General features: G+C 37.1%; 1 protein-coding gene across 13 annotated transcripts in view; it reads right to left on the bottom strand.

The window, feature by feature from the left end:
• The window catches only part of HECTD1 (HECT domain E3 ubiquitin protein ligase 1), a 115,772-nt gene that overhangs the window by 41,292 nt on the left and 48,108 nt on the right, over positions 1-26,372 (bottom strand). For 8 of the 13 annotated variants that reach the window (XM_067534420.1, XM_067534468.1, XM_067534476.1 and 5 more), the window contains 18 exons: positions 22,858-23,139; positions 22,375-22,663; positions 21,276-21,352; positions 21,070-21,168; positions 20,573-20,687; positions 20,047-20,221; positions 18,406-18,544; positions 17,939-18,109; positions 16,618-16,864; positions 12,166-12,429; positions 11,988-12,064; positions 8,478-8,612; positions 8,135-8,281; positions 7,679-7,773; positions 5,742-5,847; positions 1,732-1,866; positions 1,509-1,648; positions 758-1,081 (listed from right to left, as the gene is read on the bottom strand). In XM_067534420.1, coding sequence (XP_067390521.1) covers positions 758-1,081; positions 1,509-1,648; positions 1,732-1,866; positions 5,742-5,847; positions 7,679-7,773; positions 8,135-8,281; positions 8,478-8,612; positions 11,988-12,064; positions 12,166-12,429; positions 16,618-16,864; positions 17,939-18,109; positions 18,406-18,544; positions 20,047-20,221; positions 20,573-20,687; positions 21,070-21,168; positions 21,276-21,352; positions 22,375-22,663; positions 22,858-23,139 — 3,017 coding nt within the window. The remainder of the gene's footprint in view (positions 1-757; positions 1,082-1,508; positions 1,649-1,731; positions 1,867-5,741; positions 5,848-7,678; positions 7,774-8,134; positions 8,282-8,477; positions 8,613-11,987; positions 12,065-12,165; positions 12,430-16,617; positions 16,865-17,938; positions 18,110-18,405; positions 18,545-20,046; positions 20,222-20,572; positions 20,688-21,069; positions 21,169-21,275; positions 21,353-22,374; positions 22,664-22,857; positions 23,140-26,372) is intronic. The other 5 variants (XM_067534441.1, XM_067534461.1, XM_067534446.1 and 2 more) reach the window with 3 other exon arrangements.

The raw sequence follows: 26,372 nt of genomic DNA, 5'->3' as shown, positions 1-26,372 counted from the left end.
CACCCAGTCACAATTACATAATATCCCTGTAACTGCTATAGCTATTGCTTACAGGAAAAAGTAATATTAAGAAAGTGAATAGCTTATTTTAACTGTTATGTAAGGCAAGTCAGGAAAAAAGAGGAAAGCCAGCATCCAATGACCAACCAACTTGCTACGAACCAGCAGTAAATGCTCAGTGGATCATGGACCATAGTTTGGGGGAAAACTACTTTTAACCACATTATGTTGCTACAGTGCATGTTATGCTTATATGGCATCAACTTATTCAGGAATAAGAGGAATGCTATGTTAGACTTCAAATGGAACAGTAAACAAAATTACTCTGACATATTTCCACTGCTTATGACAAACATTAAAAATTAGGCAACACTATGATCTTACTACTATATTGAGATCAAACATTTGTTACATTCTCCATTTCAGAGTGGTAGAGAGATAATGCTCAGACACTTTTTAACAATAGTAACACCCCTCCATTATTCATATACATTAACAAGATCATAACAGAGAAGCAACCCTGTGTAAAATGCAACAGTATAGATTTCCGATATTTATGAACATTTAAGTCCATAATAGATCAGTTAAAATCAAAATCCAAAACTGAGTTTGTAGACTCAAAATGCTCTTAATAAGAATCAAAGAAAAGTTTAAAATTAGAGATGCAAGAGCTACATCTAAATGCTAGGAAATAGCAAAGCATGTTTTTATTTGACAGTTCAACTTTGTAAAGGCAGCTAGAATATTTTCAACATACCCTGGTTCATTGAGACTACAGTCATCAACATGAGTATACAATGTAGTCCAGTTTTGTCCATCCTTGGATACCTGGAAAACCCAATTTCTGAGAGCAGATCTTCCATAACCACGAGCATGGCGTAACGTATAGGCTGATGGTATTACCCAAAGACCAAGATCTATGGCAAACCAAGCATTCTTATCATCATTAGTATGACAATTCAGAGCTGAACTCTCACGACTTAAGATGTCTTCCAAACGTCCATAAGGCAGATTTCTTCCTTCTGAAGATGTAACCACTACTAACCCATAGGCTGCTGGATTTACCCACTCGTATGCAGTTCTACATTGAAAAGTGAAATATATGATTAATTTATCATTTACTTTAAAAGAACAAACGAGATCAGTAATGTTTGACAGACTATTGAGAATAGTTTTTAATTATTAAATTATAATATAGTCAGAACACCTGATATTAAATAACTAAGATAATCAAAAATTTTCATATTTCTATGAGGAGCTCACAAAACTGTTTTAGATAAAGGTAGAAACTGAAATTCCCAAGACAACTTCAAAGACTCATAATGCTCTTTTATTCTTCAGGTACAATACATATACATTTAATTATATCCAGGAACACTAAAAGGAGATATAGTTCTTTTCCAAATGATAGTATATTACGTTTTACTACAATACTTCCTTCAGTTTTGCTCTTGGCAATTATGGCACATCACTTTTGATTTAAATAAATTAACTGTGAAGACTCTTACTTTGCATTTGTCCCAATCCAGTAAACAATTCCATTTTCATCAAAGTCATGTTGGTGTCTGAATACAAATGTCTGGCCTTCACATAGTTTTCGTACAAAAACAAATGAAGCCCTATCAAAGTCATACCACTGCTTTGCTACCTACAGAATGAAAAACAATTAAATGATATCAAGAAAGAATGCCTCAACTCTTTGCAAATTCATCTGTGTGGGATATTGCTTACCATTTTCAGAAGGTATTGTTCTAAGGATTCAACTGTTGCCAAAGGCTCCATTTTCAACATTCTGCCAGTTCGATCTATCAAAGAAGTCTCCCCAGAAGCGCGTTCCAAACGAAACCTCAATCTTCTTGTTAATATCTAAACTCAAGTGTACCAAAACATTAATAAATGCCTCTTCTGATCATACGTTTGTCAGTTTTATGAAAGTTGACACATTTCACCATATTGAAAGTTTTACTGATTGAAGCAGAATATTTTTTCACTGTATGTTTTCAAATACATGTTAATAAAATAATTAATGCACAAAATGGAAACAAATACACATCTTATTAAAAAAATCCTTCAACTTTGCATCGTTTCAGCTAGTCAGACAGATGTTTCCTTACTGAGGCAGTCAAGCTGAGATATAGGCTACGAGAACATATTCAAATCATTTTTTTCTGTCTTATCTTATGCCACAAAATCATTTACAGTAATGCCTATTAATCAGTAACACAAAATGTAGAAATACTTTAAAACATATCCAATTTTAAAGTTGTGTTTTTTATAATTTCCTCTAGTTATTTTTTGGTAATTTAAACATTATAATCAACAGTAGCAATAATACTTTGCACTTCATAGTGCCTTCCATGATTTTAATAACCACTTTCAAATCTGAATAAATTAAGACTCAACACCTGTTAGGCAGAAAGGGGGAAACAGATGAAGAAAACGCAGCATCAGGATGTTATAATAGGAAGTCTATAGCAAAGGCAGATACAGAAATCATGTCTCACTGGTCTCCCTAAGCTGGGCTTTATAGCCACAAGACCATCTATCCCCCTCATACAGTTTTCCTCAATCCCACAGCTACAGAATTAGCTTTCACATTCTACTGGTCCTTTAGTCAAAGATTGGATCAGTTTTTGGTAGATATTTGTAGTGGACACTAGTTCCATCTGAAAGGGTCAAGATGTGTATAACTGATTGTAGGTAGCTTAAGATATTGCAGACTGCAAGTTCTCTCAGTCAAGTCATCGTCGTACATGAGAATTTTTGCCTCAGTTTTTTCTTTGGAGACTTCTTCTTTCTTTGTTTTCTTCCTATTTATATGGCTACAGAATCTTTTATTATTGGTTTTAATAACCTTTGTAAGGTCCAACTCTACTTGGCTTTTGGCCTCTCTCATTTTATCTCTACATATTCTGACCTCCAAGAGGTAGCTTTCCTTGCTGATCCCTCCCATCTTCCACTTCTTATAGGCTTTCTGCTCTCTCAATCACCTGTCTGAGATGCTGACTCATCCAGCTTGGTCTACAACTCTTGCCTATGAATTTTTTCCCCTTCCTTGGGATGCAGGCTTCAGATAGTTCCTGCAACTTTGACTTGAAGTAATTCCAAGCCTCCTCCACATTTAGATCCATGAGTTCTTCAGTCCAGTACACTTCCATATCTACTTTCCTTAATTTTTTTAAGTTAGCCCTTTTAAAGTCAAAGACCATAGTCACAGATCTATTTTTGTTTATCCTTCCATTTAGTTTGAACTGAATTAGCTCATGGTCGCACAAACCAAGGTTGTCCCCTACATTCAGTTCTTTTATGAGGTCCTCACTACTCACCAATACCAAATCTAATATGGCTTCTGTCACCTGCACTCCACTGAAACCACTCTTACCGAAGTCTCTAATGACCTCTTCTTAGTTAAAAAGCTCACCCTCCTTCAACACAAGGAAATCTTGTCCTCCTTTGGCTTCCATTACTGTCTTCTCCTGGTTCTCCTCCTACTTCTCTAATAGTGCCTTCAAGCATGTCCTTTGGAAGAGCCTCTTCATCCCCCTCCAACTTTCTGTGAGGGTTGCATTCTGGGGTTCTACTCCAGACCTGTCTTCTTCTGTCCAAACTAAAATCTTAACCTGTCTCTCTGAAATCTCACGCATATCTAGCAATCAGCTCTAGCTCAATGTAACACAGCTCTTAATCTTCCCCCCAGCTCTCCCTGCTACCTCTTTTATTGATCACTGTGGACAAAATGGAGTTATTGTCACTCAGGGCAGGTCTACGATACCGCTTAAATCAACATAACTTCCATTGCTCAGGGGTGTGAAAAAGCCACCCCCTTGAGCAACACAAATTACAGTGACTTAAGCCCTGTTGCTAATGCCTGGCTTCTGCCTCTCACGGAGGTGGCATAATTATGCCAACAGGAGAGAGCTCTCCTGTCAGCATAGAGCATCTTCACCAGACGCACTCCATCGGTGCAGCTGCGCTGATGTAGCGCTTCTAGTGTAGATTAGCCCTCACTCACATCACCTTAGATCATCTTCAAAGCTGATCTCTCTGTAGGTCCTCACATCCAAGCTATGTCTATATCCTGAAGTTTCTTTCTGAGTAATGTGTCTAAAATACAGCCTCCGCAATCCATCCACACAGCTAAAACACTCACTGAGGCTATCATCTCATGTCTCAATTACTACATCATCCTTTTCTCTAATCTTGACAAATGTAATCTTGCCCTGTTTATATTTATTCAGAATGCTGCTGTAAGGATCATTTTCATCATCCATCACTTTGACCCTAGTCAACCTTCTCTTTGAATCTCTTCACTGGCTCCACCTTATCGCATCAAACTTAACCCGCTCATTCTCACTTTCAAGAACCTTCAGAGCCTATATCTGTGCCTAAACTAAGGCCCATTTCTTATTCAGCCAATTTTAATTTTCCATGTGGTACAGATATTTTGTACTGACAAAATTAACTGCATTACAGAAACAATTGAGGAAAAGCTAGAGATTTTGAGAACAGGAGGGAAGTTTGGGCTTTTGGCACCCCAAGAGGTTGTGTAATATGGTTTTAATTTTGATTCTCATGCCCAGCTGAAGCTTTTGCTACTAGGGAAGCAATGCACCTCCTCCTTCTACCCTCATTTTGAAGAGGAAAAGAGATGACTTTCCATTTTGGAGCAGGAATTTGAGTTAATTTACATTTCTTGTTCCCATCACAGCAACCCTTCACAGTAACTGTCCCCGATCAACCAATAATGCCAGCCTTCATCACTCACTTGTTAAATTTTCAAACAAGCACCTTGGTGCTTTCTCCCATGCTGCCCATCTCCAGAAGAGCTCCCTGTAAACATCTACAAAGCTACCCCATTATCCTCAAACTCTTTGCAAGATGCCTATAATAAACTCAACAACCAATAGACAACAGTATGTTGATACCACTGCCTACCATGCTGATCAATATTGTTTCACTGTTTCCTCCTACTCCCCAATCTGTGCCCTTCTTGCTGTTCTGAGTTTAGACAGCACCCAGCACTACGAGGTGCTCATCCAGGTACATGCTAATACAAATAATAACAGGAAAATTACAAATGATCTTATTGTAAATGGTACATTAAAGCACAGTTTGGTTGTTGGTTGGCAAGCAAAATAAGACAGCCCCAGCTCTGAAAAGTTTACATTGTAAATAACTATAGTACAGCTGACCAACAGAACAGCTGAAGTAGGAGTCCTTTATTACAAAGTCCCCCAATACCAAGAACTAGTATTAATAAAAAAAAAATCACAGCAGATAAACTTGGATGTTTTCCCTATAATGTTCCTTTCTAAGAGCTTGTCTACATACAAAAATTGTATCACTTTATCTATAGCTAAAGCGCTACAACCTCCAACAGTGGATGCAGTTATAGAAAGGTAAAAGTGCTTGTAATAGTACAGCTTATTCCCGTACAGGATGGGGACTATTTCTGGACACAAGGAACAGTTGACAAATCCCCTCTTTTTTCAGTCAGAATTTACCTTAACTCTCACTTTCTGTAAGAAAAGTAAATAAAACTGCTGAAAAACCTGAGAAGAACAGGAAGTAGCAGAACATTACAAAATAATGAGGTCAGATCTTTTTCGAGGTTAAAATTTTTCTTCTAATTTTTTATAACTTGACAGGAACATGCCTCATGCAGATTCACTATGTGAGATTTATCCCTAAAATTAATATGAAATTCATCATCATACATTACTATAGCAATCCACAGTTACCTGAAGATTATATGTAGATCCTGGTGTATCATACAAGTACAGAGGTAGACGTTCAATAGATTCTAACACTGCTATCAATTTCCGAATTAATGCAACTGCTGGACGACTGTGAAAGGAAGCAGGTAGACATTACAAAAATTACCACACAATGATAATTCAAGAAAACATTTTTGTTAAATCTCAGGGGATAGCAATGTTTTATTTTCTTTTTAAAGTTCAGAAGAAAGGTGAAATCAGACTGTCTAAGAAGAGTTCCCACTTGACAAATCTTTTAAGGTACACTCAGATTATACAGCCTCTTCAGCACTCAGTTCACTATGTTATTCCACAACATACCTTTTTAAAAGCCACTTTATAAAACTGTATTTATCAAAATGTTCAATTATTTCAATTAAAAATAAACATTTAAAGATACCAGTTGAATGGTCTTTTTTCCTTTCTTAGGTACCCTATTTTCTGTACTTGAAGGGATGTTTGGCGACCCTTTAACAGTGGAAGTTGCTTTCAGCCTACATCTTAACATTTGTCCTAGGTCTTCCACCTCCTTGTATTTCTCCGGCCCCCTACTTCCTCCTTCCTTCACCTGCTCAAAACTGTTAGGCTCTCTTAAGTCTCTTAGGGTACATCTACACAGCAAAGAAAAACCTGTGGCTGACCCATAATAGCTGACTTAGGCTTGCAGGGCTGTTTCATTGCTGTGTAAACTTCCAAGCTCGAGCTGGAGCCCTGCATGGTGGAACAGTCCCGGAACTTGGGCTCCACCCCGAGCCTGGAAGTCTACACAATGAAATAGCCCGCAAACCCAAGTTGGCTAGCATGGGCCAATCTCAAGTTTTTCTTTGCTGTGTAGACATCCTCTTAGTTGAGACTTGTATCAATACAACTTCCTGATGACACCACCGCACCAGAAAACTTAGATATTGATGAAGCACAAGAATCAAAGAAAAAATGAAAAAGGCAATTTTTCTAAGTTTTTGGTTTCCCGCTTTTTGCTGTGGAATTGTATCAGTATGCATTGATGGTTGTAGGCTAGATACATTATTAATTGAATCATGTCATGGACACTAAGCATTTTGGCAATGAAATCTAATCATACTAAGCAGCAAGCGGAAGAATACTAGGATAATGAAGTACTGGAACTAAAAAGGTAAGGCCATGGGAAAAAGGAAGAACACCGGAAACAGTGCGACAGCAGAAAGGCGAAGCTCTGGACCAGTGGTTCTCAACCTATTTACCATTTAGGCTACATACGCAGATCTCTCTGTGTTATGTGGGCCACAGCCATACAATATATATACTACCTATATGGCACTGACGATGTCAGATGGAGCGCAGCTGTGCGCTGAGCAGGCCACAGGTTTAGAACCACAGCTCTGGGCTATAAAATAAATCTGATATATAACAGTTAGGATGAACCAGGTACCAACAAAGTGCATCGCAGAGACTCAAAAAATGACAAATCAAGAAGATAAATTTGAGAAATTAAGAATGTACATATTTTCAATAACTATGTACAAAAGGCACCACATATTAATAACTATGTATTGATTTTATGAATTAATTTCTTTAACAGCTGTTTAAGTAAAACAACACTCCAAACATGTTTATAGTCACCAATTCTACCGTGTTAAACAGTCTACTATGCCACTGTACAATGAAATGCCCACATGATTAATTAATGTGAAGCTATTTATGCCTTTATGAATTGGCATAAACCGAGCATATTGCAAGTAGCAAACTCGTCAGTCAATTAGTACTTCTATGGCAGATGTTGACGCTTAAGACTAGTTTTCCTTTTTATCACTGGAAGACCAAAGCTAAAGTTAAAAATCCCAAGGTAAATGTAGGTCTTATTTTTAAGTGTTAAATTTTAAGCACATATTTTAATTTGTCTAACTACTTCACAAATGAATGCAAATTATTTTTTGTTTTTTTACCTTTCATCATCTTCATTTTCACTGAATGCTGTTTTGAACACATTTATTCTCTCTACTAGTTGGCTACAATCTTGTTTCACATCTAAATCCACATTCTAAAAAAAAAAAAAAAATTAACATATGTAAAACAATGCAAAGTAATAAATATAGTGCTTCTTTACACTGAAAATGCACTTGTTTATGCTTACTGACTGCTACTAGTACAAAAAATAAAGAAAAATTAAGCAAATCTGAAAAACTTGATTTTATGTTTTGGTTACACACATTCTGCTTTGCTAGTATATATTTTCGGGACCAGATCCTCAGCTGGTTTCAATCTGCATTGTTCCATTTAAGACAATGAGAAACTACAGTTATTTACACCAGGTGAGGATGTAGCCTTTTATTTTAAATTGTTCCATTTTTAAAGTAAATTGTATTCTCTTCTGAACACCTCCAACTTTTCAGTAAACTTACATTATTTAAAACAGTCAGAAGTGCCTGCACCAAACCACTACTGGACATTTCATATGGTGAGATAGTAGTTTCATCCTTCAACAGCACAATTAAGTTTTCCAAAGCAGTCTTCATTAAATCTCTCCAAGTATTTTCTCCCTCAATGCACTGGAGACAAAGAGAAGCAGTAGATGAGACAAGTTAACATTTAACTGAAGAATTATGCCAAGTACTGCATGCAGTTTTTGACAAAATATGGAAAAATTATAAATTTGTAAACATGAAAATTTCATATCTAAGTTTATTGCAACTTTCCCTTGTTTTCATGACGGATACATTAAGATATGAAAGGCTGTACACTTGCCTGTCTGTTTGTATGAAGTTCCCAAGAAGACTCTAACTGGGTTGCTATATTCCTCAATGTTACAACCACTCCTCGAGGCATGCTTTCAACAGCTTTAAAATGATCATCATATAAATCTCTTGCCATAGTTCGTACCTGCCAAAAATTATTCTAAGAATCAGGATTAAAATGTTCTTTTTATATTTTAATGTGCACACTTAGTCATTTAGAATCATCTGAGAAGAAAGTCTCCTGAAGTGTATGGATGTCTCATAAGTAACAGCATATGAAACTGAAATAGGAGGGTAATTTTGGTTTTGCCTCAATCTTACTTTCTAAAATTTGAAACTTGGTTGCTACTGCTTGACTCCAGTTTAAGTAGCTCTTCCCCCTAACTGTTGCTTAGCAATTTATATCTAGCACAATCCCCTCTCTCTACAGCCCATTTTCTCTCCCAGTCAAAACTTCCATACTCTCAAACACATGAGACTCCTAGAGATATCCTTGCATAACAATCAAGCAAGCAATCAGAGACATGCCCAAGGGAAGGGGCAAGCAGGGGCACAGGCCCCTCAATAATCAGCTCCACCACCACCCCAGCTTCTGCCCTGTCCTCCCCACTTTCTGCCAGGGTGGGAGCGGGGCTGAGCGTGGCTGAAGGGATGTGCTTGGGAAAAGCATTGCAGCTAGCACCCCCACTGAGCCCCACTAGATGGTACCCGGAACAGGGAAATGGGGCTGGCAACACAGCTCTGCCAGAGGGTACGCAAGGAAGTCTGCTGAGTCCAGTGCTTTCCTCAACCCCAGCCTCCAGTATGTTTGAAGCCCACATGGAGTGTGCAAAGGGGAGCTTGGGACAATGGGAGGAGAGACAGTGAAGCCCGGGGGCATTGGGAGGATGGGTGGGAAGCCCATGGAAGCAGCAGGGGTCTGGGGGAGGCAGTGAGGGCCAGGGGCACTGGGTAGGGGGCCAGTGTTTAAAGTGCCCCTTGAAAAGTAGTCTCATTTAAATCTCCGCATACACCACTGCAAGCAATAACCACCACCACAACAGATGGGGCTGCCAGAATGACAGTCTTTGTAGAAAGTGAATTTACAATGCCACGAAGAGAGGGATAGGAGGCCCTAATCTGTCTCCAGGATACCTTGATGTGGGAGGGGTGAACAGTGGCAGGCTAGACAGAAAATCCCTTTTACACATAGCACCATAGCCTGTTCCACAGGTGCTCCTCCTGAAAGGTGCTATTGTCACCACTCAGGTGCTCCACTTCAATCAGGAGAAGCTCCATGAGAAGATGAAGACAGAAAAAGGAGTGATGGACAGTGGAGCATACAGAACAGCTACAGAGCAGGTGGCTAGAACTGCAAGGCATCAGTGATTTTTCTCCATAGGCTTGGCAAACAAATTATAATGGTTCAACAGCCACAACAGATATATTATCTTTATGTTTACAGAGGGTATAAATATAAAAACAATTGTAGTTTAATATTTTAGTATCATTTTACTCAGACCAGGAGGAGGAAGGATCAGGTTTTGGGGCACTGTAAAAGCAAAATACCAGACTATATACGTGTGATTACCAGTGTTTCTTCAAGATTCTAGCATCTGGACTTTCTTTGCTAAAGATGTCCATGACAACAGTATTTAGATGAGTGTGGAAGAAGATAAACTGATCACACAACCAGAAAGCTAGAATAAGAGTAATCATATTGCCTCAGTAAATAGCGTATTTGTACATCAAAAACTTTAGTGGATGTTGCTAAATCGCAAGCATACGTGCCATGCTTATGAACAAGCTAAGTTAATGATGGCATGCGCCACAGACCAAGGTCAGAGAACCTATAGGAATTGCTTATCTGTGCCTATGTCTAATTCATATCCTAGACACGTTAATTGTTGAAACTAATTTTCTATATAAACCCAGTTTTTCCCTCCCACTCCGTCCTCCTTCACCAATACTAAACCAACTCACCAAAAATATTTCCAATGTAATCCTACATTAAGAAAGACATTTTTCTAGAAAGCCTGAGACCAACAGGAGAAGGCTCGTAAATTGAACAGTCAACAAATTAGGTATTTTGTTTTTTTGGAGTTTTTCTAATATTTTTTGTCTCCTAACAATGCCTTGTGCCCTGTGCAGCAATTATACCTAGAGATACTTTGTACAGACTCTGGATTTCTGCAACACTTCCTCCCCTCATACTCCAAGGCCTCCTTCCTTTCATTGTTCCTCATCCAATCACTACAATAGAACTGTATTTTTGTTTATTTTTATATTAAATTCAATTTCACATTTTCTCCAGATTTAAATTTTCCATTTGTTACAGATTTTTGTATTACAATGTGTAACTGCACTACAATATGGAAAAGCGAAGTTTGGGCTTTTGGCACTCAGGAGATTGTGCAATGTGACTTCAGTTTTGGTTTTCATGCGCAGTTGAAATTTTTGTTATGGAGAAAAGGATGCATCTCCTCTTTCTCCCTTTATTTTGAGAAGGGAAAGAGATGGCCTTCCATTTTGGATCAGGAGTTTAAATTGAGTTAATTTATATTTCTTGTTCTCACCACAGCCACCATTCACAGTAACCCTCCCAGGGCACCCCATCCCAAGATCTGTCACTTCATCCAGCCCTGAGTTAGCACCCAGCTGAGGTGTAAGTAGGCAGAAGACACTTTTCCTCAGAGCCATTGTTGCAGGCAGTCTGTAGACTCAAGCAGATAACACTGCATCACCATAGCATCTTTGGTTCATTTTCTGAAAGTTACAGTCACAACCATATGAGCTAGAGGTTTGTTTTAAGAAGCAGAAAGTTCTGTTTCTGGAGCACAATTAAGAATAAAATATAAATATGAAGCCATTTACACAGCCCCATAACTGTAATAATATCTGTAAAACCAACTGACAAAAATTCAGGTAGTTAATTTGCTGACATTAGCTAAAACTGGCAATTATGGTAATTTTCAGAGAAGTCGCAGACAGGAAAAATTAGTTCTACTCTGACTGAACTTGTTCCCAATCAAATCAATGACAAAACTTCCATTTATTAAAATGGGAGGAGAAACAGGCACTAAATGCATTCATGAATTATAGACTCCACCGAAGTTCCAAAATAAATTTTTGTAGGAAACAAGTACACAGATTTTATAGCTTTTTCCGTTTGAGTCACTTTGCATAGGTGTGAATAGGTAGAGGTGATATCTTGGTCTATAGCAATTCATGCATGTACACAAAGCAGGGAGTAATATTTTAGAGGATGAGATTTGTCTCACTGAAGTCAGGCTTGTTAGAAATAGTGGATGAGAGCCATAGAATTACTGTAGATTGAGAGAAACTACTTTTTTTTTTTAAACCAACATGGTTTAATTTCTGTCAAATCTTAAAAAAAAGCATATAGTTCAATTAATATTAATTCGGTCTTTAAAAACCTTACTATATAGAAATGCATCTCTTCATAACCTAAGGAAAAATTAAGAATATAGCAAACCACAAATTTGATCAACAGTACAAAAACCATACAACACTCACAAACCTTTTGCTTTGTTTTCTCTAACTTTGATTTCAGTTTTCTACCTCTTTTGCCAGTCCAGCCAGTCACAAATTCTGATCCTGCAAAGCAATTTTAAAAATTTCAAAAATTTTATGATACTTAAACACACATAGACCCCCCTCTGCCCATACCTGTTTATTACACATACCTACATACTTACCCAAAGAGGTTTCAGCAGTAAATGAATGTTTAGTTCCTCTGTTGGATTCAAAAACAAAGCCTGGTAGATCTTCTTTCAATATTGTAGCTTGCTGACCATCTGAATTGTGAATAGCAATTTCTCCTTCCTTCAAACAGGTTAGTGACCAGTTTCCCACAGTAAGTTTAGTGGGCCCAGGTGCTGATAAAATTGGCTGACTTGTGGTAGATGGCTTTACTTGGCTTCGAGCTCTTTGTAACTTCTCTAAGAATTCACTTCTACTTTCTATTAATAAAAAAGAAAATTTTTCTAGTGCTTGACTTTCAATATATTTCGAGCAAATTGTTTTTTGCAGAAGCAAAGTTTGACTTTAAGCATAGTCAATGCAAAATTTTATTTTAGATTAAGGCTCTTAAAGCTTTTTAAACTCCACCCCTCTGTATTTACGCATTATAATAGAGTTTAATTACATGACTACAGAAAAACTGCACAATATAACTTTTGTTGGGTGATAGAGAAGATATATAAGGTTTGTTAGGAAGTGTAACACTGGATGCAAAGTGAGGTTAAACAAATGCATTTAAAACTTTCATTTAACCTTGTAAAAATCTAATAAGTAATTTACCTCGTTACTGTTAATAGGAAGTTCTCTAGGACCTCAAACAAGAGTAATAGGAGCCCCAATCAACTCTCCAAGAGAAAAACCGACTAGGAGGGAAACAGCATTTGCAACTTTGAAGTTCAAAAGAGGTTGGGAAGGAGTATGCAGTAAGAAGCCATAGCTACTCAGCATTAACACCTGAATCTGCAGCAGCCACCTGAAGACCATGCCAAGAAGATGCCACTATTCTCATTCTGTTGACTACTTTTCAGGTCCTTTGTTCCATGTAGAAGGGAACATCTTAGTCAGTCTAATTATATTCTATATTTTTCTCAACAAATGGACACTAAACTTTTAACAACAGACAGGTTTTTTCATCTTCTAAATGATAATTTGATTTTGACAAATATTAATACTTTAAAAAGATACATTGAAACCAGTCTTATTACACAATTCAAGGGATTGACAAAATCAGTTATTTGTATGAGATAATCTTTTAATAAAAGGAGGAACAGAACTGAATCCAGTATATTTGAGGATAATTTAGAGGCTGCCTAAAAATTATCTCATATAGTTGTCATATTTTGTTTTCTGTAAAAGTGTGAAGTTAAACCATATAAAACCCCCGTGTGAATGCTCTCATTCAGAATCAGAATGGCCTTAATTCACACTGAAGGGATTGTCTACATGAACATTTAGTTTGCAGGAAGCTTGGGTATAAAGGTATCCAACACTAACTTGCTGTGCACAAGTGTTCGTGTGGACCCTGCTGATGCACACTAACAGTTCCTTGGTGTGCTTGGATCTACATCTGCGGGACAGATTAAAGCACACAAAGAAACTGTTAATGTGCATCAACAGGGTCTACACAGACACTTAGCACATGGCAGGTTATGTAGGGTAGATTTACACCCCAGCTTGTCACAAACTAAACCTTCATGTGGATGTATCCTTAGATTAATGAAAAGTGAACCAAGGTCACTTTACTTCTGAATTAGAACAGTCATACAGGGGTTTAATATACTTTAACTTCACACCTTTAGTGAATTTGGCTTAACTTCAGTGTGTGTTCTAGTGTAGAAAAACCCTAACTTGGTTCTGTGATGGTGATCTAGTAAGATACCTCTCCAAAGTGATTAAGAGTGGCAGAATAGCCTCCTTGGTTACTATTCTCTATCCAGAACTGCAGTGCACAATGTGCTGTTCAAATTCGATGTTAATTAACTCCAGGATGCACTTTATGTAATTAGTTTTACAATTTTATCAACCTGAGAGTGGTGAAAAGATGTTCAGTTACACAGGATTGCTGTTGAACAATGGAACTGACTAGTGTGAACACCACATAATACACAAACTTTATATAGAGTGTATAAGTATACTGTGGACATTTTAGAAAGGTTCTTTACCCCTCGCCACATTAGTTTAATATTTGTTTAGTTTGATTTTTTTAGAAGACAAACCAAAACTTCAGTGCAAAAACTGCAATAATTTAATTTTGAATTTTGAAATTTAAAGAGTTAAATATGCCTACTAGCATATTATCACAACACTTGTCAATATGACATACTATATAATAAATGTTTAATTATGGTTTAATTACAGAAACTTTAATTAATTAGTGAAACATTTCTACTTAATTGTAACAATGTAGGCAAAATGACAAAAAAGATTCCAATACTTTCAGGCAGTAAAGAAAATAGATTTTACACCTCAGAAGGCTGCATGTTTAAACCATTTTATGCAAATAATTTTTTTTTGTACTGTACAACAGTAAAATGGCAATTTTAATGGTTAATGTGCTTTAACTTCACACTTTTAGTTAATTCAACTTAATGTTCCTTAATGTTCCATGTAAAGAAGCCCTACATTTGCAACTAAGGCCATGTCTATTCTTCAGGCACTACAGCAGCACAGTTATGATGCCGAAGCTATGCTACCATAATCCCACAGCATACATGCAGATACAATGGAAGGGGATTTTCTATTGCTTTAGGAACTCCACCTCCCCTGTGACAGTAGCTAGGCCAACAGATGCATTCTTCCATCAACCTAGCTGCATCTACACTGTTGCTTAGGTCAGCACAGTCAGCTAGTAAGGTTGAAATTAACCATACATTACAAGCCTGATTTTGATCTGGTCTCTTCCTGACTTCACCAAAACAAAACACACACTCATTGAAGTTTCACAGATGTGATCTTAAACCAGGAAATTTCCCTGGTTTAATATCATACCTGTGGGTCCCCATGTAGAGAGGCCCTAAATTTGCAATTAAAACTATGTCTGTACTATAGGCACTACAGCAGCACAGCTACAATGCTGTAGCTATGCTATGCCCTCCCTTTTTTATTCCCCCGACACAAATGAAAGCAATCAGACCTGGAATCTAGGAGTTATGAGGATTTCAGAAAGTTAATGACCTTCTAGGGCATTTTCATAAACTTATTTTGGTTTGGCATAACAGTTTATCTAAGAAGCTAAAACTTTATTTTAAATCGGTCCGTCTTAACTAGGATTGGTGGATTTCAAGGTAATATTTTATAGGTGGGTTGTTTTGGGGGTTTTTTGGACAAAAATAGTTATTAAAAGTGGTTTCCATATGTGTTATAACCTAGAAACGGGTTTATTAAACTCCATATGACCCTAATCACATTGATATAATGGGCTGCAGGAGGAAGAAAGCACACTTAAGGACAGAAAGTGCATCTAGCAACCTAGAGAGTACTCCTAAACAAATCTACTTTATACGACTCTCCTTCTGCCCCCATCTCTATATAGTTTTCTCTTCATGAAGGAAAACAGGAAATTATGGGGAACTTAGTCTAATGTTACAAGACTACAGTGTCTGATTCCATTATCAAAATCATCTTTATTAGAAGTCCATCAAAATGTCTGTCTCATTGAAGGTGAAAAGTGGACTATCTTTTGGAGAGGAGAAAGCAGAGCTAAGCTTGCTTCAATTATCTTAATTGTGTTTTCCTATACTTTTATTTTTCAAATATAATCTTAACTTTGACATTCCAGGCTAATGTATGAAGAAATGACAAAGTTTAAGGGTTTCTCCCTCTTAACAGTAGATACTAACTCAAGTTGAGATTTTTTTCTTGGCATTTCCATTAGCTTTCAGATAGTGGATCTCCAACCTCCTCCTTTGGAGCTTCAAGCCACTAGATGGATAAAGCCATTACAGCGTTTCAATCCCGAAACACAACATCCCATTACACCTCTCAATAATTTGTGAAAATTAGGAACAACAATGTAGCTGATGATTTACAAATGTATAAACTTTTGCACTGGCAAAGAGGTGAAACAAAGAGGACTGCTTCTGCTTCCTGGACAAAAGCACCAATCAACACTCTTCATTAATAAAAGTTGCATATTCTGTTTAGGATATAGAAAATATATTGCAGAATATTTATAGCTCTGGTCTGTCACCTAATCCCCTCACCCACAAAACAATTAATACACTGTGTCATGTTTCCGAACCTTGATAAGAAACTTTCCTTTGTTTTGTCTTCAAAAGACAGGCAGTTTCATTCTGCTAGCTAGACGCAGACAATAAATAGACATTTCAACCTGTTTTCCTGGGATGGCCACTACAAAGTGCCTTTAACGATTGGGATGATAAAATTAAGTGTGCATGAAGAATCAAAACAAAATGACGTTCATACACTGTTACTGGCATGAAGTTTTCTGAACACAATGACCAAAGAAGTCAAGTTATAGTCACATGCTAAATTTGACAGAAGCATCGCAGTCAACTGACTGCCTTTTATCTGTTTACATCCTTTACTATTTAGTAACTTGTAAGCCAATTTCTGTAAAACTGAATAGTTCAAATTAAACAATATAAATAAATCAAGATTTCATTTACTGTGAAGTTGACAAGAAATTACACCTGAACTATCTGATCCTCCTTCAGGACTCCCACTTGAATACATTGTGGCCAGTTTTCCATCCAAGATAAATCGAAACCATCCATTGCTACCATTAGACAATTCCAGAGCTGCTGCATCACTCCAGATATACAAGCAGTCCCTTCCCCTAATGATGGACCACTCTCTCCAGTGATACGGTTTACCCTGTTGCAGTTCTTTAGCATCCTCTTGGGGTTCATCCTCCTGTAAAGTTAGATAAAAGGAAGTGATTCAGGACAAAAGTAATTTAAATAAACTTGCTGTAAAAGTATTAAAAGCTAGACACAAATGAAACCTTCAAAAATATATCTGCAAGCTGTGAAATATTGCTTTTAGAAGTTTTTTTAAGGAATGTTTAATGAGAGAATCTGAATAAACAGCACTTCTCAGCATAAATTACACATTAAAACAATAAATGTTATTAAAAACCTACCTTCGCACAGGTGGTATTGTGTGGGACACTGACAAGGAGGAAACTTAACGTAAGAGACTACAAATCAATCAGTTTCCACCCTGTTTTAACAAAAGAATCCTTTAATGCCTACTATTTCAACATATTTAATTATTTGAACTTATGTTTTTCCTTGTAGTTAAATCTGTTTAAGGGTTCCAGATTTGTTGTTAATTTCCTGTCTGTAAGTACAGATCTATGATTATCGTTTTTCTACAAAATACTTTCAGTTTAGGCCGTTTGCATTTTTTGCAGCTTGTTCTCAAGTGGAACACAATTATGCCATCCGTAAGAAAATCACCAAAGGTGATTTAATGAGTCAAAGTTACAGTTGAATGGGTGATGGAAATTAGCTGGGGTGGCACAGAGTGGTCAAGTACATGACAATTGAGAATTGATACATTAAATACACATTCTCAAATTTTCTTTAATTTAAGGGAGTATTTTTCATAGTTAATGTTTTTTTTAAGTCCATTATGGCGAGGTTTAGAAATGTTAGCTATTTAGATTATTTTTAAACTACAGTTGAAAACAGATTAATAATCCTAGTGATCAGTTATATTTCAGTACTTTTTCAAAGCACTTTATGAATACACCTAATTAATCCTACAAACATTTTACAGATGGGAAAACTGGCAGAGAGCCTTATTTGCTGTTCAGTTGCATATTACGTTATCAAATAAAACAGTGGAGTCATTTTAACAGAATATATATTTAAGTACTATTATTACTGGTTTTATTTATGTATTTTTCATGTTTTCGTGAAGCTGCAAAGATAGACAGATTATGGTTTTGTAGAACAGACAATTAGATGATGCTGTACTTACTTTCTCAGGTTTAGACTCCTCTTCATTCTCATCATCAGAAGATGGTCCTGCCAAAGTTGACACTTTACTAATTACACCAAGCCTAGCAAGCTGATCTAGAAAAAGATCACCACCCTTATCTACCAAATCCCTTATGATTTGCAAGGCTAGCAAGTGGCCATCATCATCATCCTGCAAAAAATTGGTGTGGGAGGGAAAGAAGAAAGGAGAGATGTGTTTACTGCAAGTCATTTCAAATTTTAAGCATTGTTAGTTCACTTAAACTGTTCACATTATGACCTCCTGATTTATCAAAATTAAAAAACATCTGGTCAAAGACAAGATCATAGTTATGTCTAATATCAAGTAAGCACAAAATATTTATCTTTATTTCACAGACAGATTCAATACATTATAAAAGCAGTACAAAAAGTTAAAAGGTTGGAAATACAGTCTTATATCATAAATAATAAAAAGAATAAGCTTACCTCTTGATCAAGAACAGTAGCAGTGATCTCAACCAATACTGTAGGCAGGTTGTGACCAGCATCAGAATCACAAACCTCTTTTAACAGTGCTTCAGAACAAAAATGAATCATTTTTCTAATGAGGGCAAGACTTGCTTTCCTTTAAAAATTAAAATAAAAAATTATTCCTTGCAAAGCTAAACAATCATATAACAAGTGATAATAAATAACAACAACAAACAAGTGATCAATAAATGTGCTACAAATGATTTTGTATTTCACTTATTAATATTACCTCTAAAATGTATATTTGATAACTGGGACTGAAACATTGGAATGTCAGCTCAAGTTTGAGTTCTTTTAACTTATAGGTAAATAGAACCAAGTAGTGCAGAAATCTCAAGTCCTTCTCTTCCTCTACACCTTATCTCCGTGCAACCTTACTCAACCACTAATTCTATGGTGATGTCTAACATCTCTCTCCACTCCTGGCTAATCCACACTAGATTTGCTTCTGTCTCCTTCCTGGATATCCTGCCCCAAAAACCTCAATATGTCAAAAACTCAGCTCCCTCTTGCCTCATCTATTTACTATTAGAAAGACAAAAACATTCATAGTTTATGTCAAAAAGGGACCATTAGATCATCAAGTCTGACCTCCTGTATATCATAGGCCATTAAATTGCACCTGGTTACCCCCATACTGAGCCCAATAACTGTGTTTAACTAAAGCATAATGTGTTTTTGGCTAATGTGTATCTTCCAGAAAGGCATCCAGGCTTAATCTGAAGTCATCAAGAGACATAGAATCTGCCACGTCCCTCGGTAATTTGTTCCGATATTTAATCACTCTCACTGTTAAATTGCTTTTCTCCTCTAAATTAAAGAGCCCTTTAATACCTGTATTTTCTTCCTGTGAAGTTATTTATACATTAATCAAGTCATCTCTTCATCTTCTTTTTGAGAAGCTAAACAGATTGACCTCTAGGGGTATGTCTACACTGCAGTAAGACACCCATGGCTGGCCCGCATCAGCTGAATCAGGTTCATGAGGCTCGAGCTACAAGGCTATAAAACTACAGTGTAGACATCCAGGATTGGACTACACATCGCTTCTGGTCCTTCTCCAGGTCTACTCTAATTTTTGTATTACTGTAACAGCTAGGGACACTAACTGAGATCAAGAGCCTATTGTGCAAGGCACTGTGCAAACATAATACTCTTTGTGACTTCTTCCACGCAGAACCCCAAAGCCAGAGCATTCTCCCTTAGCTTGTCATATCTCACCCTTCTTTCTCCTTCAAGCCCCTTTCTAAAATACACTTCTTCCAAGACACCTGTAAATCCTACCTCTCCTTACAGAGGTACTAAATTTCTGTTCACTCATACTGCTTTTCATTACATTTCACATCAAACCATTGAGGTTACCTGTGCTTTACCCTTAGAATAGTGAGTACCAGGATAAGTGCAGCAGCACTTTTTTTTTTTTTTTTTAAATCTCCACATTAAAAAAAAGATTAGCCACTTGCAAATGTCAAATTATCAGATGATTTTGTTCATTATTGAAGAAATAGTTCTCTACTGAGTTAAATTACAAATGTTTGTATAACTGACATACACACAACAAATGCATACATATAGATAGGTATGAATAACTGTTACCTTATGGAAGGTAGCATAGTCTGTTGAAATGTTTGTGCAAACACAGGCAATAGTCTTTTCAAGTATATTGGTGCCATTTCTGGATCTCCTTTGGGTTCATTACATTCTTCTTCATCTTTGTTTGCATCTTTCTTTTTCTTTTCATCTCCTTTGTTAACTGGACACATCCAGTCACCTGCAAAATGTAATTTTTTTTGGGACAGACATTTACTGACACAATCTTCTTGCAACAAATAAAACTGAAATATCCATCTCCAATCATGGCTGGGAACCTTACCATACATACACATACTTCTAGAAAACAAAAATTACTTCTGCAACACGGAATGAGGCAAATTAAAGGCCACATACTGAAAGAACTACCAAACTTCAATGGGACAACTCACAGAAAGAGTTCTATATTACATGCTTGTTCCCAAACTGTTACTCTTTTACTCCACTATGCCATGACCAGGAGAAAATAAAGGGATGAAAAACCACTATACCACTGGAAGAGAAGAATCAGAAACTAATAATTCACACTAACCTGGAGACTGAAGAATAGCCACCACTTCACTGTGCCCCCTTTCACGAGCTTTGTCTAAAGGAGTTTTCCCATCTTCGTCTCTCAAATCAGGGTTTGCACCATGTCGCAAGAGAGTCTACAGGCAAACAAATTTTTAGAGAGAAACTTAATAAAATTCCTTTTCCAAGTAACTAACCTTATCATCAACTTGCTCATTCCTGGGCTTCTCAAGAGCCGGTCTACAACACTAGAACACTGTATGTACGTGATTCTTACAGCAGTCTGTGAAACTAATGCAAGTGGACTTGTACTTGTTTCACTGACCTAGCATCACCAGAAGCTAGCTTTCCAACACAAACAATGGAGATCGAACATGATGAATTTAACTATTTGAGAACATATTTATGTTATGTTAAATAGTTCCCATCACTTCTCTTATTTTGCAGGGAATTTTTAAAAAGTACAAACACACAACAAGTGTTTTCTGCCTCAAACAATATAGAAGTTTGAATTCACACCTTTGCTACTTGAGGCCTTCCAAAACATGCTGCATAATGTAATGACGATGACCTCTGACCTCTGTTAACATCTGCACCCCTTTCACAAAGAAATTCAACCTGTAAAAAATAAAAAAAAGGAAGTTAGTTTCCTTATTTGTACATCTCTTTGCAAATAGAATTAAATAATTTGTATTACTTAATTTGAGTTAATCCATTTAACTTACCATTTCCTGAGTTCCAAATGCTGATGCCCAGTTTAAAAGAGTTTGTCCTACATCATCCATAAAATTTACTTCAAAAGCTGAAAATATTAGATACAAGAACATAATGTATTGTATGTGCCTTTAATTAGTTAATTTCCTATAAATAGATAAAGGGCAACATATCATTCTTTGGTCTTTAAACCAACTTCAGACATACTCAACCATTTTCTGAAATTATTCTGAAAGTCTTAGTTGTGAACCAAGGAAAAAAACAAGTGATTAGATTCTCAGCATCACCACACTTTCAGGAGCCTAGAAAATCACTAGGATTCATAAAGCCTGAGTTCGGGAGAAAAAGGCACTTTAGAAAGGGATTCACAAAAGGCAGCACACTAGGTGGGCTCCTCACCTAAGCTAGCCAATGGGAGGTGCAAAGTCCCAGCATGCTAAGCTCCACTCCCTTAGATACAGATACCTAAGTCTGAGCTTCAGAGAGACAGTTCCCTGTGCTTGGGATTCTCAGCTGCAAATCCCCTCTTGGTGTTAGGCTCGTATGACATTTTTGCAAGAAGCTGCTCCTCTGTCCTCCATTTTGTGTAAGCTCGTCTACAGGGACCTGATTCAGTAGGAAAGTTCCGAGTATGCTGACTGGATCAGACCTAGCAAGCGAGTTGGGTGGAAAAATGCCTACCTTTACCCACATTGTGAATTACTCTGTGGCTTAGGCATCCAGACCCCTGTCACGGGGCTGCCATGCTCACAGGCAGCAACATAATCGCTTAAGAAACTTTTACTGCAAAAATTTAGGTGCTGAACAAGTTTAGGCACCCAAAGGGTTCAGGGGCAACTGAGTGGGGCTTCATGAATCCCAGTGAGGTTTGGTTCTGAAATTTAAGCAATCAAAGTAGAAGTTAGGCACCTAAGTCCTAGCCCAAAATAAGGACGGTTAAAAGCAAGAACTGGCTTGTATTAAGCAATGTAAATTAATTCATATTGTTGATAGGAGCTTTAAGATATCAAGTAAGTATTTACTTTGACATTTAATTCACTATAAAAGTTCGACTTTGCATATTCCATTCATCTCATTTTCTTTTTCAATCTTCCAAGTATTTTTGCCTACCTCCTGTGTCAATAGCATCTATTAGTGCATCAGTGTCTTTACTGCGGATGCAGTCTATCAGCTGCCGATGAGACCGCTCTCCAGAACTATCCAGTCTACGTAATCCTGGGATTCTGCCTGTAGATCCAGCATTAGACTTTGGCAGGGCCTTTCGTCCTTCAAACAATAGCACCAAAAGAAGATCTACTAAACGCATGGTGTCCAGTACACATCTTTCATCACCCTGTAATGCACTTTCTATAGAATCTGGAAGTTCAGATCTTAGGAGATCCTGGAAATAATTAAAAGTCTGAACAATAAAAAATATACAGGACTTTAGAAAAATACAGTGAACATGATTTTATTTCCATATGAAATGTTTCCTTTTTGTCTTTACAAAAACACAAAAGATTTTAATCATGAATAGAGGTTTTTAAAGTATATCAAGAAATAACTTTTAAATTTTAAAGTAAAATATTAGTGAAGCACTTAAAGGATTCTTACGTGTGTTACTACTGGAGAGCCTCTACACAGGGTTGACAACAGACTCACAATAGTAGACACCTGATTACTCAATTTAGAATCTGCAGCTGTGGATGGTGCTCCAGTGCTGCTCCGACCTGGTTTGCAAGCTGAAGATGGTCCTGATGCCATACCACCAGCTGCTGCCATGCGAGATAACAACTCCTCCGTTAGTCCATGTTTGGCTAATGGGGCTGGATCAACTCCACGACGTGTAAATCTGTCAGCTAATGAAGCAAAACATCTGAGAGCTCCATCTGAAACCTGTGGAAGATGTAGATAAGATACTCAAGATTTGTCACTCAAGGAGAATACAGGCTAACTGTATAAACATAAGGCAACAGTGCTTTAAAGGAAAACTTCAGCATATAAGTACAATATTTTAGCTATCCAAAACTATACAAATTAATTTTTAGAACAGTTTTTAGAATTCCTATAATTGTTTCAACATCTCCACAAGTGAGATATTAAAACAATGAAAGCTGTGATTTTCCAAATTGACAATTTAACAATGCTGTTGAAATAAAAAATGTAGTTCAGCATTTACGTATATGAAAAAGAGAAAAACTTTTGAAGTAGCTCTAAGAGTACAGCACTGGTAAAAAGTTTTTTGGTAGTTTATCAAAGAAATTAAAAGTTTCTCCTTAAATATTGAGTTTTCCACCTTTTACACATTGAAATACTGAAATGCAATTCCTGTTCCTCAAACTACATCAGACTGTCAAGCTGGTGGATTCTTTATTATATTTAAGACTATTAAAAATATAGTAATTTCTTTGCAATTACATTTAATTATTAGAACAGTCTATATTACTCTGTAGTTTCCTATTAAAAGAGCAAACAGAAAAACAAGCCCTTAGCTGGTACATGAATTACTTTCAAACTACTGTGTCAAATTAAATTATCAACCCCAAAATTGATAAAGTAAACTGAATAGCACATTACAGATACCCTGTTCAGTTAAAAGTCACACCCCTTTATGTTATTAATTCAATCCAGTTTTACAGTGGCACCAAACCTGATAATGGGATAAAGAGAAAAAAAAGCTCCCTTAAATTTCCAGTCTTGTAGTATGTTAGGAAGCCCACAGCCATGCTGTGTGTTTTTTCTGCATCCCATCTTGTTCACAGCCATAAAAACCTAAATTCCAGTCTCCCTATTTGAGAGTTCAACCCCACAACACTGAGAAAATGGGGCCCCAAAAATGATGAAGCATCATCTGTTGTCTTCCTACTGGTAGGCACCATGTCAACTAAGCAGGTCAGCAAGCCTTCCTGCCATCTTGGGCAGGAATCCAATCCTTTTTCATCTTCTCCACACCTATGTTATTTGGTGCCAATGTAGAGAAACTGTTTTCCCTTTAATACACCAACTGTAGTGAGGAATATCTTCCCCACTCTCCTCTGAATCAACTGCTGCATCAAACTCACAAAGAGCTGTTTCAGGCGAACAGGGAGCTGATATAGTTATGTTTGCCTTTTTAAATGTGCCCCTTACAACTCATGAGAAGCAAGCGAACCATGCTGAAGATTTTCAGTAACATCTCTCTCAACCATTTCAGCAGTTCAGCTGTCTTGGCCCTGTAAGTCGCTACAGCTCATTTCCTATCAGTATCAAAAAAGTGTTCCGCTACGTCCAACAAAGGGCCTCAAGTTAGCTATTTCACTGACAAAAAGAACTGCTTGATGCCTTATTAGTTCTTTCGCCATCCATGCAAGTTAGTAAGAACTTATGAGCCAGGGATTCTCATTGCTGTGATGAGTGCCGAACTGTGGCTCCTTTCTGTGCATGTCAAATATTTTGTTTTATTAATATTATTTTTGCAGGGCTTTGTGTTATGATAGGCAACGACCAGAGGTTGATTGGTGTCATGTGTCCTTTGAGACCTTGACAACAGCTGTATATGGAATACTGGGATGCCTACCCATGGCGCACCATGTCGTCTGCTAACAACCTCACATGGTGAGGACAGGCAGTATGACAAAAGTAACTGAGTGTGCACGTGCATAAGCCACACAGCGATGTCAGTGGCTGTAAGATTACAACAGTTTTGACAGCAAGACTTCCTAGTCTAGACATGGCCTTAGAGTATGAGATAAATAAAGAAGTCTGTCTTAATTTACTACCTATGTAACTTCCTGTTTACCAATTCTTCTGGAACTGGTCAGTGTCAGATATAACAGAAAAGATGGCAGGAACAGATTACCTTTCTCAGCATCCCCAAGTTAAGGTTTTCTGTTCCTTTAGAGGGACCATGGTTATCCTCAGTAGGTCACTGCTCTGAGAGGGGCTCTCTTTAGAATAGTACATATTCATTCTGCATTGTGGCCATCCCCTTAGCTAGCATAGACTATTTCACAGATTAGGTTCAGGTTATGGGCACGTAGTGTTGTTCTGAATATTTCCAAGAGTATATCTAATTTAGATAAGTATCATCTCTCCCACACAGTAGTCACTCATTTCTCTAGCCATAGCGTGATCCAGACTGCCCGCGTGCTACATGAATCACTGGGAAAAGAATACTGTTTGGGTCTCAGAAATGTGCAAAAAAAGTGAGATACAGACTACACGTGGGATTCTAGAACAACATGATCATTGCTGAAAGCATAAGGAGTATGGTAGTGGAACCAGTTTATGTTCCCTGTCTGTGACTTGAAACTGAAACATGGACGACCAGACCTCATCATCAGAGCACAGCCAGTGATTTAGGAGAACTAATTTAGAATGAGCTGTCCCCAAGGCCAAATTAATCTAGTCTGAACTCCACCCTTGACACGTGTGGTAGAGCAACTGCTCCTATGCTGTAAGTGACCTGAAACAGAAGTGTTATCAACAAGGGTAAGGTAATACATTTCCCCAGTAAAGTCCCAGGTAAAGTTTTTATATATATGTACACATATATAAAAAGCTTTACATAGAACTTTGCTGCGGAAATTTATGACACACAGATATTTTTTCTGATTGCTCAGAGCAAGCAATTCTCAAGGATAGTGGCACAGATTTACTTATGGACTTGTAGTTGGGAATTAAATTACTGTGTGTGCCATTATGGTATCAGATGCTTCTGGCAGATAATTTTGGGCAGCACCAGAATTAACTGCCAGAATTAATATTTTATTTAATTTTCTACTATTTATGATGGATATTTTTCATTTTTTCCTCTCTCTTAGGTTAGACAAGGAAAGGCCACATACAATGTCAAAATGACTGGGTTGAAAAAAAGTCAGAGTAATTGTTATTTAAGAAAATTCTTTGAAAACTGGCACAGAAGTTTTCTGAGATCTTGTAAGAGCTTGTTTCCACAAAAGCTTTGGGTGAGATATAGCCAGACAGCATCAAGCAACATTTTTGTTCCCTTGCTTGCATCTGAAAAAATTAGCATTAATCACAATTATTCAGATTCTCAAATTTTTCCTTCATAATAGAAATTGTACAAAAAATTCCAACTGATGATTGTTAAGCACAAATTTAAATTGTTGATTTGTAACAAATTCAAC

The sequence above is a fragment of the Emydura macquarii genome, unplaced genomic scaffold, assembly GCF_026122565.2.
Source record: "Emydura macquarii macquarii isolate MOO-44397 ecotype Brisbane River unplaced genomic scaffold, CSIRO-AGI_Emac_v2 contig_374, whole genome shotgun sequence".
NCBI classification, from domain to species: Eukaryota; Metazoa; Chordata; order Testudines; family Chelidae; genus Emydura; species Emydura macquarii.
The sequence above is the reverse complement of the archived record's forward strand: the minus strand, read 5'-3'. Positions and strand labels throughout refer to the sequence as shown.